General features: G+C 38.0%; 1 protein-coding gene across 7 annotated transcripts in view; it reads left to right on the top strand.

Annotated features, from left to right (window-relative positions):
• Positions 1-6,609: 6,609 nt before the first annotated feature.
• Yaf2 (YY1 associated factor 2) overlaps positions 6,610-20,225 on the top strand; it is a 68,663-nt gene continuing 55,047 nt past the window's right edge. For 3 of the 7 annotated variants that reach the window (XR_013091201.1, XR_013091203.1, XR_013091202.1), the window contains exons 1-3: positions 6,610-6,795; positions 7,227-7,352; positions 8,927-9,305. Coding sequence is in view for 4 of the 7 variants with exons in the window: in XM_076854315.1 (XP_076710430.1) it covers positions 6,770-6,795; positions 7,227-7,352 (152 nt within the window). In the remaining 3 variants the exon portion in view is untranslated. The other 4 variants (XM_076854315.1, XM_076854318.1, XM_076854316.1 and 1 more) reach the window with 3 other exon arrangements.

Here is a 20,225-nt window from a genome sequence, read left to right as displayed (position 1 = left end):
TTTGAGATAGGGTCTTACTTAATTGCTGAGGCTGGCCTAGAACTTGCAATTCTCCTGCCTCCCCAGTTGCTGGGATTAAAGGCATGAGCCACCACACCTGGCATGATTCACTTTCTTAATGTCAGTCAATCACTCTCCCAGTCTCTCTGGTCCTTTCTCAATAGATACAGGCACTAACTGGTTGCGTTATTCAGAATAGAGGCTGTGGGAAGACATCCATGAAAACTAGAAGCCATTAGGCAGGAAAGCCTAGTATCAGAAACTCCTAGCAGCAACTCTGCTGGTTTGAGAATGCCTGGTTCATGTGGCTTCCTACCTAAGTCCATCACAAGTTCAGTACAGCACTAGAGATGGGGCGACCTACTGCAGTCACACAGCCTCTTAGAGATGGGTGTGGCTTGCCAAAATGCCAATCAACCTATTTACTGCAAGTCCCCTGCAACACCGAGAAGCAAGTACCAAGACTCCTCCTGCTGAAACTTTACCCCTGACTTTGATGTAGTTTCCCTTAAATAAAGAATCTGGGGCCCTTTTTCAGTTGTGCAGTTCCAGATCCTGTCAGGACTGGAAAACCTATCAAGCGCTCCCCTTTTTATCTAATTTCTGCCTCTGTCTTTACTTCTTACTAATTAATTCAGACTTTTTACTTCCCAGACAGCTCACACCTCCTGAGCAGAAACCTACCCTGGTGAGGTGCTGGTTACCCGACAATAAGAGGCTTTGCATGGGCTAAACCTAATAAGATCTTCTCTCTAACACTGAACACTGAGCCTCCTATTTGGTGCCCTTCCTTGAAGGATACAAGCCAGCCATCTTGTGATTGGTTGATTACATTGAAATATTTCTATCTTGGAAGGAATTTCATTAGAACGAATACAGATTCTGGATATGGATTTTCCTTCCCTGCCTATAATGCTTCTGCTGGCACCACCACTCATGGACTCATAATGCCTTTATTCATTTTCATCTTATTATGCCCAACATTGCTTCTGATTAATGAATTAATTTCACATCAAAAGAAATGTAGCGGGTTGTGGCTCAGTGGTAGATTGCTTGCTTAGTATGTGTGAGGCACTGGGTTAGATTCTCAGCACTGCATATAAATAAATAAAGGTCCATTGACAACTTAAAAAAAAAACACCAATAGCTATAATAAAAGAAAGAAAGGAAGGAAGGAAGCAAGCAAGCAAGCAATGGCCTCATGCCCAGAAAACTCACAAGTCATACCATATACTCCATCTACCAGAATTACCTGGCCTAAAAGAACAGTGGAATGGTTTACTGAGGATACAGTTGATTTGGAGAAAACATCCTGAAACAAAGTGTGATGCTGTTTTACAAGATGTAGTGTATGTTTTCAATCAAAGGCCAATATGTGGTGCCATCTTTCCCGTGGGCAGAATAAATACAGGAATCAAGAGATGGAAAAGGGAGGGAGTGACTCTTCTCACTATTATACCTACTTATAGAATTTTTGCTTTCCATACCTTCAACATTGAACTCTACTGAGATTTTGATTCTCAAGAATGAGATGCTTCCATGAGTTTTCAACAACAAGATTCTATTGAATTGGAAGCTGGTCCCCCCCAACTCTGTACTGGGAATTGAACTCAGGAGCACTTTACTACTGAGTTTACATCCCCAGTCGTTTTTACTTTTTTAAAATTTGAAATAGGGTCTTGCTAATTTGCTGAGGCAACCCTTGAACATACCATCCTTCTTCCTTAGCCTCCTAAATTGCTGGGTTTATAGCCATGCATCACCATGCCCAACAATTTTGGAAAATAAAACAGTTACTTGCATATTTAGTGCTCCTTATACTACTGAACCAACAGGTAAATAAGGGAGTTACTTTACTGGATGAGGTGGTTGACCCTGACAACCAAGATGAAATTAGAGGTGGCTCACACCTGTAATCTCAGTGACTTAGGAGGCTGATGCAGAAGGACATCAGGTTCAAAGCTAGCCTCAGCAATTTAGTTAGGCCCTAAGCACTTAGAGAAGCCCTGTTTTTTTAAAAAAAATAAATAAAAAGGGCTGGGAATGTGGCTCATTGATTAAGTACTCCTAGGTTTAATCTCTAATACAAAAATAAAAAAGGCAAAATTGGCTTGCTGATATCCTGCGAGGGTAAAATCGATTATGTCTTTTGCCCAAAGGGTTCCTGAAAGCACCTCCTAGTACTTCAATGACGAGTAGTAAAAGTTAAAAAGAACTTTATCAACTAAAGCAAGTCAGGACCACTGAGCATTCAAACTCTTCAGGAATGAAGGTCTGGGTCATCTCACCAGGTAAAGAACTCAGTCTAGCTAAGTGCTTGACTAAATGAAAAGAAAACATGGAATAGCTGGTGGGGAAAGGTTTTACATATCAACTATAGTCCCATGATAAGTTACAGAAAGGAGGATTGCAGCAGCTACATACATTTTCTTCATCACTTTTTATGTATGTGCATGTACAAGTATTTGTAAATATGAACTCTTTTCTTCATCCTCTTTTTCCTTTTATTACTTAATATAAGTTCTGTTAGAGGTTACCTTGAAAATTTAGTCCTTAGGTAAGATAAAACAAGATAATACTGTAGCTGAATTTAAAAAGTAATTAAAATAGTGTAGAGATGGATGGTGTGGTTGCTTCCAGAGATGGGTAGAATGACTACTGGGATGTAGTGTCTCCTTACTTTGGTGAGTAGGTGAAAATCCCTTTATCCATAGGATGGTTGCATATAGGGGGAAAGGTAGAGAGTTCATGTTCTATAGAAGTGCAAATACATGTAGAAAAGTTTGTGGGGATGCTGAGCAGTCACAGAAAGTCATCTCTGCCCCAAGCCCAGCCTCTACTCTACAGTCCACTTGGTGTGGAAAAGGCTAGTGCTCTGCTTTATGAATTTGTTCCTTCTGACTCTGCCAGTAGCAGGTGTCAGAAGTAGGAAGTAAAGTTGGAGAAAAAAGGGTCTATGCTTCTTTGCTATCTGCGTTTTTTTGGCTTTCAGTCCTTTTCCTGTTCCTTGGAACATCCCCACAGCACAGCAGTTCTTTCTTTGGCAGAAGCTGCTTTCTTTTGCAGTTTGCGGTTTTCCCCATACTTGCAATACAGGCTTTGTATGACACTATCTGAGATACCACCACCAGTGGGCCAGTGCTCCTTTTTTACAGGTGTGGGGTAAAGTCTTGGGGTTTTTTTTTTTTGGGGGGGGGTAACCAGGGATAGCACTTAGAAGCACTCTACCACTAAGCCACATCCCCAGCCCTTTTTTGTATTTTATTTAAAGTCAGGGTCTCATTGAGTTGCTTAGTGCCTCACTGTTGCTGAGGCTGGCTTTGAACTTGAAATGCTTCTGCCTCAGACTCCCGAGCCGCTGAGATTACAGGCATACACCACTGCACTTGGCTAAAGTCTTGAAACAAAGTCTCCCAACTCTCTGTTCAAGGTAACTTTCAGTGATGAATATTATGTTCGCTTCACACTACTTTCTGGATTTAAGCAAGGCAGATAAGAGCCAATTATGTAAATAAGAAACTATCTTCCGGCTGGGGATGTGGCTCAAGTGGTAGCGCACTCATCCGGCATGCGTGCGGCCCGGGTTCCATCCTCAACACCACATACAAACAAAGATGTTGTGTCCATCGAAAACTAAAAAATAAATATTAAAAATTCTCTCTCTCTCACTCACTCTCACTCTCTCTTTAAAAAAAAAAAAAAAAAAAAAAGAAACTATCTTGAAGCTAGGGCCGGGTTGGTTTGTAGTAAAGAGGAAAAGCAGGAGGAATGCAAACCTGGTCTGTGTTGTTGTTAATTAAGGCCAGACCCTGGGGTGAAACAGAGACCTATTAGAAAGGAGTAGACTGTAGGGAGAGAGGGAGTTAAGAGTAAAGAAGGTACTTGGGCTGGGAGCAAACTTTAGAATAAAAGAGTCTTAGTGTAGTAAAAAAAAAAAAAGAGAGAGACTGACAAACTACCATAGTATCTTAGTGTGTTTTCTTGTGAGTTTTTGCTTATGCTTTTTATATACTTTAGTCTATCTGGTATATTCAAATGCACATTCTGCATTTCACAACAGAAGCATTGTCTTTATTACAAATTCTTCATTAGCGTGTGTGTGTGTGTGTGTGTGTGTGTGTGTGTCTGAGGACTACCAATATTGTTTTTAATGACTGCTTAAAATACAAATTTTTGTTAGATCACAATTCTTGTACTGTGTAATTATTCCTCTTCTGATGAGCATGCAGGTTATTTTCAATGTTTCTTAAAATAACTGCAATGACTGTTTCCATGAAAAAGCTTTATATGACTTCTGGTTGAATCGTTAGGATTTATTACCAAAGTGGAACTACTGTGTCGATGAACATTTTTTGGACATTTTAAACCTTAATCTTTTAAATCTTAATTCTTCCTTAAATTCTTATAGATCCACAATCCTTTAATTCAAAAAGCGCTGAAAATTGAAAGCATTTTTATATTTTACCTGATCCATACATTTAGCAGCAAATCCTAAGTAGAAATAATGTGAGGAAACTTATGGGCTTTAATTTTCCCATTTAGTGCGAATATTTACATTTTCTCTGAAATATTTTATGTGTCAATTATTGGGCACGAACTCAGAACCCACTCAAAGTATTAGATAATGATGAAGCATTTTTACTACCTTTTGAAAATCCCAAAATGTCTTACTTACCAAATATGTCTAGCTCTAAGGGTTTCAGATGAGAATTGTGAATGTCACAGGAATGTGCTAGATATGTTAATTTAAAAAAATATTTGTTGATATTTGAACTTTTTATATTGATATTATAGGCTGGACTGTAATATCATTTCTCCAAATTCATATATTGAATCCTTGCCCTCAATACCTCAGAATATAACTATATTTGGAGACAGGGTCTTTAAAGAAGTAATTCAATTAAAATGAGGTCATTAAGGTGATCCTAATCCAATGACTGTTGTCTTCATAAGAAGAGATCAGGACACAGACATGCACCTAAGCGAGAGCATATGAAGACAGAGGGCCTCTCCCAGCCAGGGAGAGAGGCTTCAGAAGAAAACAACCCTGCTGATACCTTGATTGTAGCCTCTAGAACTGTGAGAAAATAAATTTCTGTTATTTAAACCACCCAGTCTACAGTGCTTTGTTATGGCATTCAAGAAAAATCACTTAACCCTGGCCCTAAGTTCTTTGTCTTTAAAATGAAGGGTTAGACTACTTGATAACATTCAGTAGGACTCTAAGCCCTTTAAAATGTGTATTTATGTAAGATATACAAAGTGACACACAGTGCTCCAAAAATGTTATTTTATCAGTAAGCACTCAATCACCCTCAATAGATGAAAAAGTCAAAAATTACAGAAATTAAGCAAACTTTCCAAGATGTATCAGGGAACGGAAGAAACAAGGCTAAGAACATGGGACTTCTGGTTGTACTATTTCCTTTTCAGTTTAGCTACCAATTATTACTTTATAGGAATGTGAACTTGATGTAAACACAGAGAGATTGATGGCAATGGAACAGACAGAAGAGGGATATGTTTTATGCAGAAGTAAGCCATATGCAGGAAGGAGGTAGATGAGATTCATCTAGTCTTTTGTCAGAAGGCAGCTTGTCTGATAGCAAGGTAAGTAAAATGCATGTAAGGATTTTGAGTACTAGGCTGAGGAGTTTGGGAGCCCTTAGTTCTTGATTACAGTGGTGGCATAATGTTAACTGCATTTTAGTTTTAATCTGGTTGTGGATTAGTGAATGCTTTGGGGAGTTTGAACTGGAGCTTCTGAGGCCAGTTAGATGGTCGTTATGAGTCTAGTACAAAATGAAGAAGGCCTCCAGCATGTTGAGGTAATGGGAGCCAGGAGGAATGTATTCTTTGCGTTGTCAACACACAGCGTTCAGGGCACATGTAAACTCATTTTAAAGGATTATGAACACTTCTTTTAAAAGACCAGTGAGGCCAAAAAAAAAAAAAAAAAAAAAAAAAACGCTTTTGGGATTAAAACATGGTTAAGCGCTTGGCTTTGTCATTTTCTAATTACGTAACCTAGGGAAAGTCACCTAATCTCTTTTGAGCTTCGGTTTTGTTTCTTCTAAATTAAAGATGACAATCCCTACTTGATGCAACACTCGTGGGCATAAAAGCAGACAGCTTTTGAAAGCATTTGGCAATGGCGCTCAATGTGGGTTTTGCCTTCCTTCAGGTGTCCTTGAGTTAGGTCCTGAGTAGCCAAAGGCGGCTGAAGTCAGGAAAGCGTTTCTACCTGGAGATCCTGCGCGGGCACTCCTGTCCCGAGCTGGGATGGCCTCCAAACGCCAGCATCTCCTCCCACCAAGCTTCGCGCTGGATGACAGAGCATCCCCAATCACTCTCGGGACAGACGCTTCGCCCGCAGAAGGGCGCTGGAGCACGCGGCAGCCCGGCCAGCGTGGGTGCGAGGGGAAGCCGGGAACTGGGCAGCAAGGGCTGCGGCGCCCGAGGCCGCAGCGGCCACCCCCGCACGGTCCGCCCACTCTCCCGCTAACTCGCCGCGGGTGCTGGGCCGCGCTGGCCGCGTTTGAAGTCTCCGGCGCGGCCGCTGGTTGGCCGGCGCGGGTCACGTGAGCCGGGCAGGAGTTTCCCCGACAGCTGGAGGCTGCGTGGGATCCGGCGGCTCTGGAGCTCGGCGGTGCGGCCTTCCCCGCCCCCCTTCTCTTCCCCCGCCCGCTTCCGCCCGGCTTATTATCCTCGGTATTGACAAACAGAGCGGCCGCAGCGGCGACTCTGGGCGTGCGTTAGTAGCCGAGCGATGGGAGACAAGAAGAGCCCCACCAGGTAACAGCGCGTGGGCCCCGGGGCCCGGACCTGCAGGCGGCGGGGCCTTCGCGCGGGGCTCCAGGCGGCCACTTCGCTCGCCGCCCGGGCACCGGGGCGAGAACGGGGGCGGCGCCGCTGCTGCGCGAGCACTGCCGCGTGAGGGGCCGGCGTCGGCCGCCCCACAATGGAGCCGCGATGGCGGCGGCAGCGGCCCTAGCGGCAGCCCCCGGTGTCGGAGCGGTGGCGGCCAAGGCGAGTGCGGCGGGGCTCGAGCCCTCCCCTTTCCTGGTTCCCTCCCCCTCCGAGACGGAGCACTGCGCGCCGGGGACCTGCGGGGCGGGGGTCGCAGAATTGGGGCGGGGGGCGGGGCGGGGGCGGCCGGGGCTCGGGCGCCGGGCGCGGCCTGCTGATGACCCCGCGCTGCGTCGTGTCCGGGTTGTGTCCTGCAGGCCGAAGCGGCAGCCGAAGCCGTCCTCGGATGAGGGTTACTGGGACTGTAGCGTCTGCACCTTCCGGAACAGCGCCGAGGCCTTCAAGTGCATGATGTGCGATGTGCGGAAGGGCACCTCCACCCGGTGAGTCCCGGGCCTGCCCCGCACGCCGCGGGCCGCCGGCCGCCGGGGTCGCGGCGCACCGGACGCCCCTGAGGCTGCGGGCCCCTCCCGTGACACTCGCAGACCGGTCGGGAGCGGGCGAGACCGAGGTGGTGGCCGCGATAGGAGTCGGGTCACATCGATCGTGACCCACGCGATGGTTTGCGGCGAGGGGTAATTGAAGAGCTCGTAACGTTTTTTTCTTTTTTGCTGCCAAGAGAAAATAAATTATTTAGGGAGGCATTAGTTCCTGCGATTTAATTCGTATCGCTGGGTATAATGTCTCCTCCCCACTCCGGGCATAAAAATGTTGACTGCATTGTTGTGTTAGTGTGCGGGGATCAAGAAGACTGAAATCCTCTTTAGGAGCAAAGGATGTAATTTAATTTTGATCCTCATAAAAAAGTATCTTATTGTAGAATACATAATAGATTAAACCGCTTTTTAAAAACGTGTACATGTGGAAGAGTCAGACCAAGGTTTTGTTTGGTGTGCTATTCCAGTTCTCTAATATTTTCTAAATAAGTATTTGGAGGTAAACCCAGTCACAGGAACGCATTTTTACGCAAAGTATCCAAATATCTTTAGTTTGATTAAATAGCAGCCTGTTAGAAAAAACAAGATAAAATGATATCCGCCTATTTTCAGTCTAAGTTTATGGTTCGTAAGCTTATAGTATTATAACTCTGTCTTTTAAAAAGCCACTTAAATGAATTAAGTGGATAAAGAAAGTCATCCAGGAAATTCAGAGTCAGGCGTTCTTGATATGCCAGCACTTAGTTAAAAGAGTTCTTGGCCTTTAGAGGAAGGTGGCCTTTGAATTAATTCATTGTAATCCTGTGATTTATAGCTTAACATTTAGATAAGGTACTTATTTTGATATTTCAAAGTCTATTAGAATCTTAAATTCTCACAGTAAGCACATTAAGTTTACTGTTACTTTTAAAATAGAGGGTCTTTGTAATTTTGACATTATAAATATTCAGTAAAAGTTAGATTTCTAAAAATAAGATATCCTGATGATTTAAACACTTTATTAAATTTTTAAAACATACTACCAGAAGTCTCAAATTTTAAAAATTTTCTGCGTGAAACGACCTGCTTTTGACATGGTTGTCTTTTTGTAAATTTAGACTTTTGAATATGAATTTTCATTTGAATTGGATAAAATATTTTGAACATTTTTCAGGATAACTATTAAAAAGCAAACTTTTAAACATTTGCTAAATTCAAGGGAAAATGAGAGAACATTCTAAAAGAAAAAAAAATTACCTACTTGCTATTTTTGGACCCGTGTTTTAAGTATTTTGAAAAGAAGAGCATATTATGTCATATGAGGTTGGATTTGGTTAAGAGTATACTCATATATCTTTATTAGTACTTTGTATTTTAAAAAATTCTCAAGAAGCACCATTTAGGAAATTTCTTTTTTGGCAGCAGGAACTTTAAATCTTAATCTCTGGTACTACATTGTTGCTTTTTGTTGTTCCCTCTCTATTTTCTTGTAGCAATTAGAAAAATACTGAAACTAGAAGAGCCTATATGTTTATTTGCAGGGACAGCAAGGAAGGGGGGAAGCTGTTGTCCTACTCCACAGCCAGTCTTGGGGTTAGAGGAACCCTGAGAAATAGAGTAGGTGGTGGCAGCTCAGAAGAGAAGAAACAGGCCGAATACCTGGCACCTGGAAGAAGAAGGATTATAGTGCACAGGGGAGTTGGCCCAGGACAGAGAAGTGGGCCTACTTTTAAAGAGGCTTGAGGCCCACATGGGAGCCCCTGACATTTTTTTACCAGTACATCTGAGCTCTTGTAGATCCCATTTTTAGTGGTGGAAACATTACTTGAGGAGCACTCAGAGAAGCATTGTCATTTGGATTGAAACTGAAGAGGCTCTGGGCAACCCACCAGAAGTCTAAGGGACACTCTGTTCCTAAAAGTAAGTGTTCTGCACTGTGACACCCTCTAAGCTTCTTCCTTCCTCTCTGAATTGTCTCTTTTCTTTTGACTTTGGCCCTGAGTTAAACCTAAGAGCTCTCATTTCTCTGTTATCTGTTACTTTCCTACTGTTGTTTCTGAAATTAAGAGTGGAATCCATGTTTGGGTAGAACAATGGAACAGGGCATTGTTAATAAGGCAGATATTGATTACACTGCAAAATACTTCCCTCCCCAGTAATGTTAGGAAGACAGGAGTAAAGGACTGCAGAACACTATTGAGAAGTGAAAGTTTCAGTAGTTGAAAGAAGTAATTCTCCATAGCTGACATGATCATTAGCTGTGAGGTGATTTCAAGGATAAGGTTGTGGAGAGCCAGAGCTGGGCCTGGATAGCTGTACAGCAGAAGGATGCAGTTTGCTGAAGACTTGTTTATGTGACAAACAGCCAGGATTTGAATTCTTTGGGTCAGACTGACCTCTGAACTAATTCTCAGTTGCCAAATGTGAGGCCAAGTCTAAGTCATCCTAGACATTTGAAACATTTTTTTTTTTTCCTTTTAAACCTTCAGAAAAGATCCAGTCCATGATCTCTCTTTAAAGTCTTTACTGACATAAAATATATATTTTTTTCTTTAAAGAATACCTAGTTCAAATGCTTCACATTCCAACAGAAGACCATTTCCTTTGCCTATATCCTAGGGAGGTCATGTCAAGCTGTAGAATGAGGTTACATTCATAGCATGTCTGTCAGAATAAAATATGATTTGACATAGTTTCAATTCCTCAATTGTATTCTCAATTATATTCTTTTAAGTTGATGCCATTTCTGTGATTAAATTTCAATTTTGTATTTGGTGGCCTTTATTTAAATTTGATTAATCTCTTTTAAATCTAGAACCTAAATGACCTGAAATTTTCTACATTGTCCTTTTGTGAGAAACAGTAATAAATGTCAAACTGATAGGGAATATTAAAAAGAAAAAGCTACAGCAACAGATTATCATCAAAGGTGCTGCTCAGTCTTCAGAATCTGAAGTTCTTTTTAAGGCAATAAGTGTTCCAAATATAAACATAAGAAAGCAGAAAATTAAGAGCCATTATGAATCATCAGAGAAAATGAAATATTTAGTGTAGTCTGTGTAAAGGTAGAAATGGATATATAACAATTAAAACTGGTATCTTATTGTGTCTGCATTTAGGAATGAAAAATTACTGCTTACTTCACAGAATAAATATTTAGAAGTTAAAATGATAGAGTTGTTTGTTTTGGTTCTGCACTGTGATCTAAATGCAAACCTATAAAATAAAACCTAGTCTATAGCAGGTTTTTAAGTATAACAGGTAGTGTTATATTTTCTCAGGGTATGCTGTGATAGTTCCATTAGGTTTCTCGAAAGTGTTATTTTAGAAAGCTGTGGAAAAGATGACTTAGAAACCACTAGGTCTTGTACTAGAAATCTGGTAACTTAAGCTCATATCTCAGAACTACTACAATAAAAATATTTATTGAGCATCTTATACAAGAGTTGAACTAGGTATTGGACATACAATGACGAACAATCAATATATACATATATATATATATATATATATATATATATTTTTTTTTTTTTTGCTTTTGTAAAATTTAACGGTTTTCTTATCAAATGAGAAGCACTTTGAGCTGGGTGAGGTGGCTCCCAGCAGCTCTGGAGGTTGAGGCAGGAGGATTGCTAGTTCAAGGCCAGCCTCAGCAATTTAGCAAGGCCTTAAGCAACTCAGTGAGACCCTGTCTCTAAACAAAATATAAAAAAGGGATAGGGGTTTTGATTCAATGGTTAGTGCCCCAACTTCATTATAAAGTGTTGTTTAAAACTTAACACAGTGTTATGGTAAGGATTCGATTATTAATGAAAAGAATTACTTTACCTTCTGTAAAATGAAAATAAACTGTGAAGTTCACATTTCAAAGAATCCCTAAAGAAACTATTATCTGATGAAAATCTTTTCATTATCACTGTTGTCTTGTCATACTTGTTTTCTTATTCTTTTAATTTGAGATTTGTTACTAATTCTCCTAAATCCTTGGTGTGGGAATGGGATTTAAAAAAAAAAAAAAAAAGAGGGCCATCTAAATAAGCCTGCCTTTTTTTTTTTTTTTTTTTTTTTTTCTTAAAGAAATACCTGATTCAGATTCTGGATCTTTTCTTACCCATCTGAGTTTTCTTACCCATCTGAGGAACCTTTCCAGCAACCACTAATTTGTCTTTTCAGAGATTCCTTGCTTGCGGGGCGGGGGATTCTTGTTTGTTTTCTCTCCTTCCTTTATCTTGGATTAGAATACTCACAGAGGGTCATTGTTTATAGGAAATTGTGAAAGTGATTAGTGTTTGGAAAGTCTGTGGTAGTTGTTTTTGAAGTGTGGAATGAGGAACTGTAGGGGTCCCTTAAGCCCTTTTAGTTAATTTATGCATTTCAAACTGTTTTCATAAGAACATTTGGCCATAATTTTCCTTTTTCACTGTGTCCACATATGTAGTGATGGTGCAAAAGCAGTGGTAGGTGAAAACAGCATTTTAGCATGAACCAGGGCAGTGGCACTAAATTGCCACATTCATTCTAATCTTTACCACCATGCCAGTGCAGTAAAAATAATGCCAGTTTCCCTTAAGAATATCCTTTATGAAACTAAGAGTTAGTAGTTTTATTAAGTCTTTGTCTTTAAAATATTCTGATGAAATGAAAAGTGCATGTGAAACACTTCTGCGGCATCCCAAAGTGCAGGGGTTGACTGCAAAGGGAAAGCACTTGAGAAGTTGCTTTTTTACATAGAACATCATTTTTTTTTTTTTTTTTTTGAAAGGCCATCTGACAAACTGGTTATTCAAAATTGGATATTTAGGGGCTGGGATATATAGCTCAGTTGGTAGAGCACTTGCCTGGCATGTACTAGACCCTGGGTTTAATCTCAGCACCATGAAAAAAGAAAAAAGTATACTTTCAAAATTGGATGTTTAACAGTTAGTGTCTTAAAAATGGATACAGTAAGTTTTCTACTTAAAGGGAACAGTTGATACTATTTGTTGTCAATAATAAAAGTGACAAATGTAAACTAGAATTTTTGAAAGCTTTTAACTTCAACAGTGAGTTTTAGAGCCTCTGAGTCCTTTCTGTGTATTTTTGTATGTATTTACTGTTTTTGTTGTATTGGGGATTAAACTCAGGGCCTCCCACGTGCTAGGCAAGTCCTCTGCCTCTGAGCCACATTCCAAGCCCTTAAATTTTTTTTAAGTTGCCCAGGCTGTTCTTGAACTTGGGATCCTCCTGCCTCAGTCTCTCAAGTTGCTAGTATTATAGGTGTGTGCCACTGGGTCCTGCTTTATTTTTTCATTTTTTAAGTTGTTTTGTTTTTTTCTTTTGAATACTTTAATGACTTTTTCTGATTAGTGGTAATATCAATGAATGTAATTTCTGATATTTTATCATGAAATATGTCAACATTTGGAAGGGCTGCATACCTCTGAACCCATATGTCCTAAAAATCAATATGTGAGAATTCAAAACAATGCATAGATAATTCCTTCAAAGTACAAAATAGCAAAGGGTTTTAGGGGAATACTATGAAAATTTTGTTGTGTAGTTTTAGATTTCAAATTGCAACTAAACTTTTGGGGAAAAAAAACTGTCTTTAGTATCAAAGAAGAATATTTACAATTATTTAAGAAAAGGCTACTTAAATACCTTCTCCCTTTTTTTTGACTACGTATCTGTGGGAGTCCAGATTTTCTTCATATTCTTGAACCAAAATGACATATTGCAAAAAAAGTGAATGCAGAAATAGATATGACAATCCAGATGTCATTTATTAATCCTGATGTAGGAGGCTAGCAAAAATATACATTTTCAGAGGCTGGGGATATAGCTCAGTTGGTAGAGTGCTTGCCTCTCCTGTATAAGGCCCTGGGTTCAATCCCCAGCACCACCACCAAAAAAAAAAAAAAAAAAAAAAAAACAGTGCCAGTTTCACACAAAATTATTTTTGGAAAATACAGATTTTTTTCATGAAAGTATCAATTAATGTGATGTTTTATTAATTTTTTTTTTGCTGCTGGGATTGGAACCTAGGGCTTGGTGCATGCTAGACAAATACACTACCACTGAGCTTACATGCCCTTAACCCCTGTTTTTGTTTCCAGTATAATAATGATAGATAAAATCCACGTAAACTAAAGATCTTTAACTTTTAAGACTGTGAAGAGAACTTGAGTGTGTATGAAATGATGGTTTAGAATTTTATTGGCTTAGCTTTTTATACAGAAAAAATTGACTTCACCAGGCATTCTTTTTCTTTTCTTTATTTTTTTATTAAATGAAGTTTCTCTGATAACTGGTGTTCTTCCTAATTGTTAAACTCATTGGCTGAATCTCAGTATTCTTTCAAAGTCAACTCTATGGTGTTTGATATTGCTATCTTTGTTTTTAAATTGGAACACTCCTTCTGAATTTTCCTTTTAAGTTTTTGAAATCAATTTCTGCCTAACCATGTTTTACTTCTCTATATTCCTTATCCTGTATGTGGCATAAACTTCTTTCTGGAACCTAAGCTGAAACTATCATTGTCTCAGCTTTGATTCTAACTTCTTGTCATTCCTTATATACATTTATTTCTCCATCTCAAATCTATTCTTTTTTGAGTTTTTGTAGTTATAGTTCAGAAGTCATATATTATTTTTTTAACTGAACAAATTGATCTCTGGAATGCTACTAATATTTTTTTTGAAGACTATCTGGTAATGTTGGTCCCTACATATTAAAAAAAAGTGGTCTGCTGTGGCTGCTGAATAACGATGAACTTCTAAGCATGACGTTCAAGGCTGTAATAATCTATTCCCAAATTGCCTTTCTGGTGTCATTTCCTGCTGCTTATCCTAATCAGTCCTGTGCTATATCAGTGTTGAAGTATATTTATCAGATGATACTCCTAAAGAAATCCTCTGGAATTACCCTCTCCCTAACTCCAGTTAGTATTCATGAATCAGTCCTGTGCTATATCAGCGTTGAAGTATATTTATCAGATGATACTCCTAAAGAAATCCTCTGGAATTACCCTCTCCCTAACTCCAGTTAGTATTCATGTTGATTCTATGTACGTATGTATGTATGCATATATAATTATTTCTAGAGGATCTATAAGTTGTAGTATAATTGTCTAGATTTTTATCTACTCCACAGGGCAGAGACTCTGATTCATTTTGGTATACCCCAAACTAGTAAAGTACCTGGATCATTATAGGTATATAAACTTTTTCAATTAATGTTCCTTTAGTTTTGATTTTCTTTTTTGATGCTGATATTGGTTTTTCAATAATTTCCAAAGATTGTGTTTGAAAAATACTATTTTGTTCATAAGTTGTACGTTTATATTAATTGTTTCATCATTATTTCAATGATAATGTTGTATATGAATTCCTTAGTACTTTAAAGGTGCAGCTTTGGAAAGTTGTTGTTATTCTTATGATCTCATTTGCAGCCGCATAGGTCTTGTTATGAAATATAATTGTTGACTAAATTGTAAGTTCTCTTGTGAATGACTTTAAATTTAAGATAATTTTTCATGAGAGCCTATCAAAAACTAAAATATGCTGTACGTAAAGTTGTGGTATTTGAGATTAATTGAAAAATAGTTTAGCATTTGGATTTTATATTTGTTTGGACTGGACTGAATTTAAAATAAAATTGGAACTAATTGAATTTAATTATAATTAAAATGAAACTAAATTTTATGATTGAGGTAGTAATGTTTTGTCTATAAACTTGTACTTTCTTTATGAAGTACTTCAAACTGAACCCAGGGCCTTACATTGGCATTACCTCTGAGCCACATACCCAGCCCCAACTTGTACTTTTAAAAATAAATCAATGTGCCAATTAGTAATGACTATATAGAAATAAGACAGACATTAGGAAAATAATGGAATTTTTCCTCATCTGCTTCTTCATATCCCCACCCCCACCCCTGTGCTAGGGATCAAACCCAGGGCTTTACACTGGTAGGCAGGCACTATTCCACAGAACTGTACCTCTAACTTGGGTTTTTTACTATTCTTAGTTTTTTATTTTGATTTTTATTTTACTATTCTTATTATCCAGGGTTAGGCTAACAGGATTCATTTTTTAAGAATTGTATTATCATTATGCCTGCTGGGTGAACTCCTGCTTATTCTTTTAAGACCCAACTCACTTATCTATGCCCTGTGATATTCTCCTAGCCCATTCCAAACCTGCCTTCTTTTGTGTGTACCTCTGAATGTGGCATGCATCTAGCTACTGAATTTCCTCATAAACCCAAGGTTGATTTGTATCTTTTCTATGAAGCCAAATATTCTAAATGTTGAATTAACCAGAAAGGAGAGGATGGCTCTTTGGTTAAAGCTCTTGGCTCTTTTAGTTCAAGGTGCATTTGTGATACCTGTATTATAGCGTTTATCACATTATCGTTCAGTTACATGTATTCATCCATTTCCTTGCTGCTCTTTGAGTTTCTTAAGTGAAATTGGAGTTTTTTTGTTACTTTTTTGAAGGTGCTTGGCAGAATGCCTTGGAAATAATAGGTGTTCAATAGAGGTTTGTTGAAGCAGGTGTATATAGATATTAGGAAAAAACAGGTTATTGGGTTTTTAAAAATACAACCTTTGAAAAAGTGGGAATTCTGATGTAGGATATATAAGTCACTATTTGCCCTTCCATACATATGAGTGCATTATTGGAAGTGGTAATGACAAAATCATAAAATTCTGCACAAGCTTATTGGGCATATATCATAGATCATGAACGATGCTAAGATGATAGAACTATGGATGACTCTGTTCTAGGCCTCTAAAGAGTTTGAATTCTGGCACGGACGATAGATGGTATTTGCAAATGATATACAGAAGGAGTTTAAAATAAATTTTCAAACATAGTCCTAGCTTTTGAAGAAGACCCATTCTCAGATTATGAAATCAGTTTTTTTTTTTTTTTTTTTTTTTTTTTTTGACTGATGGAATTGACACATGCCTGTAATCCTAGCAACTCTGGAGACTGTGGCAGGAGGATCAAAAGTTCCAAGCCAGCCTGGGCAGTTTAGCCAGATCCTTTCTTAGCATCATGCAGTTTGGTTAATTACCTTTCTCCCCTATGAAATTTCAGCCAAATGATAGTCTTTGAAAGGGCTGCTATTTCATTGCTGGTTAAAACTTTCTTTTTTGTATACAAATGTGTGTATATTTCAAAGAAACTGTTATTTTTTAAGATGATAGTTGTCATATAATTGAAGTAAGATTTCAGTAGATCAAAATTTTCTGCCAAATGTATTGCCCATATATCTAACCTTGAAGGAAAGAGGAATAAGCAAAGAAACTTTACCCAAGTAGGCTAGTCTTAATAAATCTCTTTGCTGAAAAGAAAAGGATCCAAAAATAAATTAGTATTCAGAGAACCTAGGTTTAAACTAGAGTCTAATTCCTCTTCATCATCAGCCATATAGAGTGGCTTGAGGCCAATAAGAGGATATATAGGAGTGCATTTTGAACACAATAAAGCATTACACCAGTGCTTTGCCTATGCTAAATTTACATACTAAAAACTTTAAATATAATCTCAAAAACCATCTCTTTTTTTTTAATATTTGTTTTTTAGTTGTAGTTGGACACAATACCTTTATCCCATTCATTCATTTCTATGTAATTCTGAGGATGGAACCCAGGGTCTCGCCCGTGCGAGGCGAGTGCTGTACTGCTGCGCCACAACCCCAGCCCTCATAAACCATCTTTGAGAAACAGTTTTATAATAGGATTACCTTGTTAAGTTTAATGCCTCTTTCTTGTTGGTTATGTTATCAGTCACCTTCAATATGCTATTCAGGAGTATGGTTTTGTTTTCCTTTTCTTTAAACATAATTGTAAGGCCTTTTTATCAGTGGCAGTAAATGGTGACTTTTACCATTAAGGAATATATTTGAACAATTATTGTTATGTTAATTTTCAGTTATTGTAGTTTGGGGGGGAAGTAGGAATTTACTTGTGTAATGCTTTACTGTGTTCAGGGTGGGTTCCTATTTAGCCTTCATTTGCTTATCAACCTCCCTATGCAGCTAGTGAGGAAGCTGGTCATCTAGTCACAGAAATATATTAGACCCTAGATTGAAACCCAGATTGTCACAACTACTGGTTGATCTTTTCACCCTTTCTTCCCTGGTAAAGAGGTTTATAAAATTATCCTAGCTAGGTGAAATGTTTCTTTGCTTATTCCTCTTTGCTTCAAGGTCAGATATGGGCCATTATATTTGGTAGAAACATTCTGTGGTGTATCAAGTTTTCATTCAAGGATTTAAGTGGGATTTTCAAAACCATGTATTTCCCTTAAGTAATTATCCCTTTTAAAAAAGTATTAGTAAATAATTCTTTCTAGCTTATAATTTTAGTGGTATTGCAAGTATATAAAATATTATGTAATTGTGACTTTATTCATTAAATCAAATATTTGTTGAATACCTACACTGTTTCATTTATCAGCTTTCATGATTACTACTTAAACTTTGTTATGTGAGCTGTGATTGGTAACAATTTACTTTAAAAGATTCTGTATCTATTTGGTAATTTTGTTTATTCTAGAAAGTTATAGAATTATCATTAGAGAATTCTCAAGCAAAGGAGCTTTCCAAGAGTCTCCAAAATGGACATTTCCTGACATAGACTACTTACTTTACACATGAAAAAGGATGAACGTCCAGAAGCAGTAACACACACATGTAATCCCAGTGATTTAGGAGGTGGAGGCAGGAGGATCTGTAAGTTCAAGGCCAGCCTTAGCAATTTAGTAAGACCCCACGCAATTTAGGGAGACCCTGTCTCTAAATTTAAGTGCCTGTAGGTTCAATTCCTAGTAACCCTTCCTTCCCACCACCAAAAAAATTTAAACAGTCTTCAGAGGGTAAACTAAGGGGTTTGTGGTAAGAATGTTGGTATTAAACATTCAAAATGGGTTGAGACCACTGTTGTTTGCAAATCCTTCTTATTGGGATTTTCAGCTACCCTGGAAGATTCTAGTGGTAATGTTTTAGCAATCTTCTGGGTGGGATCTTCTCTGTTTTTTTTTTTTTTTTTTTTTTTTTGAGGCGGGTGGGGACTCATGGCTCTACCATATGTCCAATTTATAGTAAAAAACACAGGCCAGAAAGATTGTGACTTGTTCAATAGCTGGTTAATGTGAGACTCACATATCTGATTAGCCACTCACTTTTTATTATCTTGCTGTGGTAGGAAGTAGGTTTGTCTAGAAAGTATCTCCTTAAGGATTTTTTCTTACAATTTTTATAAAACTTGATCTAGTGTTGTACGTTTTGATAACTTCTAACATTAAACTCACTGCTTAGAATAAGAACTACATTGTTCAAATCTGTGAGCAGTATGATAAGTGAAGAACAAAATAACTGTTTTCCCTATGTTAATTGATATTTTGAGTTTAAATGTTAACAGACTTCATTTTGATGTCTTTTTCTTTTTTCTTTTTTTTATTTTTGCAGTGCTGGGGATTAAACCTGGGACACTCTACCACTGAGCCATATCCCCAGCCATTTTACATTGTTTTTGAGATAAGAGTCTCATTAAAGTGCCCAGGCTGGCCTTGAACTTGAAATCCTCCTACCTCATCTTCCCAAGTATCAGGGATTACCGGCATGAGCCACCACGCTCTGCTCGCTGGTTTTCTATCAACTTTTTACGTAGCATTTTTCTGTGGTGTTCTTTGGAAATTTGCATTATAATTTAATCTTATCATCTTTCACTTAATTTAATGCAGGGTTTTATTATACATTCAAGTTTTCAGTGCAGGAAAGTACCTGTTTTACTTGTACATATTTGTTTTTAATTTTTTAAAATATGTTTTTAGTTGTTGATGGACCTTGATTTTATTCATTTATTTATATGCCATGCTGAAAATTGAACCCAGGGCTTCACACATGTGAGGTAAGCACTCTACTACTGAACCACAACCCAGCTCTCGTTTTTAATTTTTATGTGTATTCATTATGAAAATGTAAAACAAAAGAGCAAAAGCAAACGATTTCAAATTTTAGGAATTCTCTACAGTTATGCAGCATTGTAGTTAAGAGTGTGGACTCTGGAACTTTATTCTGTGGGTTTAAATATTGTTTTCACCATTTACTAGCTGTGTAATCTTGTGAAAGTTACACGACTTTTTGAACATCAACTTTTAACTTGTGAAAATGAAGGTTATGATGACGCCTTATAGTTATTATGAGGAACAGTGCACAGTGTGTGGTATATAGTAAATCCTCAAAAAACTGTTAGCTAAAGCTTATTTTTCCAGATGAATTTCATATTTGCTCTGTTTCTATGAGTAATATCATTGGAATTTTGATCAGAATTGCATTAAATTTGTATAGTGCTTTGGAAATATGGTCATTTTGATAATATTAATTCTGTCTATCCAAGAGCAAGGTAGATCTTCCCATCTTCTTTGACTTTTTTCTTTAGGGTTCTGTAGTTTTCATTGTAGAGGTCTTTCACCTTTTTTTTTTTTGCAGTGGTGCAAGCCTTTATTTTTTTTTTTTTCAGATTTTTAAAAAAAATTTTTTTGCATTACAATTCTTAATACACCTTTACACCACAATTTATCATGTCTTTCACCTCGTTTGTTAAGTTGATTCCCAAGTATTTTATTTTATTTTTTTGAGGCTATTGTAAATAAGGTAGTTTTCCTCATTTCCCTTTCTGAGGATTTGTCACTGATATACAAAAATGCCTTTGACTTATGGGTGTTGGTTTTATATCCTGTTACTTTGCTGAATTCATTTACTAGTTCTAGAAGTTTTCTGGTGGAACTTTTAGGGTCTTCTAGGTATAGAATCATATCATCAGCTAATAGTGCCAATTTGAGTTC

Source organism: Callospermophilus lateralis, chromosome 4, assembly GCF_048772815.1.
Source record: "Callospermophilus lateralis isolate mCalLat2 chromosome 4, mCalLat2.hap1, whole genome shotgun sequence".
Lineage (NCBI taxonomy): Eukaryota > Metazoa > Chordata > Mammalia > Rodentia > Sciuridae > Callospermophilus > Callospermophilus lateralis.
This window is presented reverse-complemented; position numbering and strand designations above follow the sequence as displayed.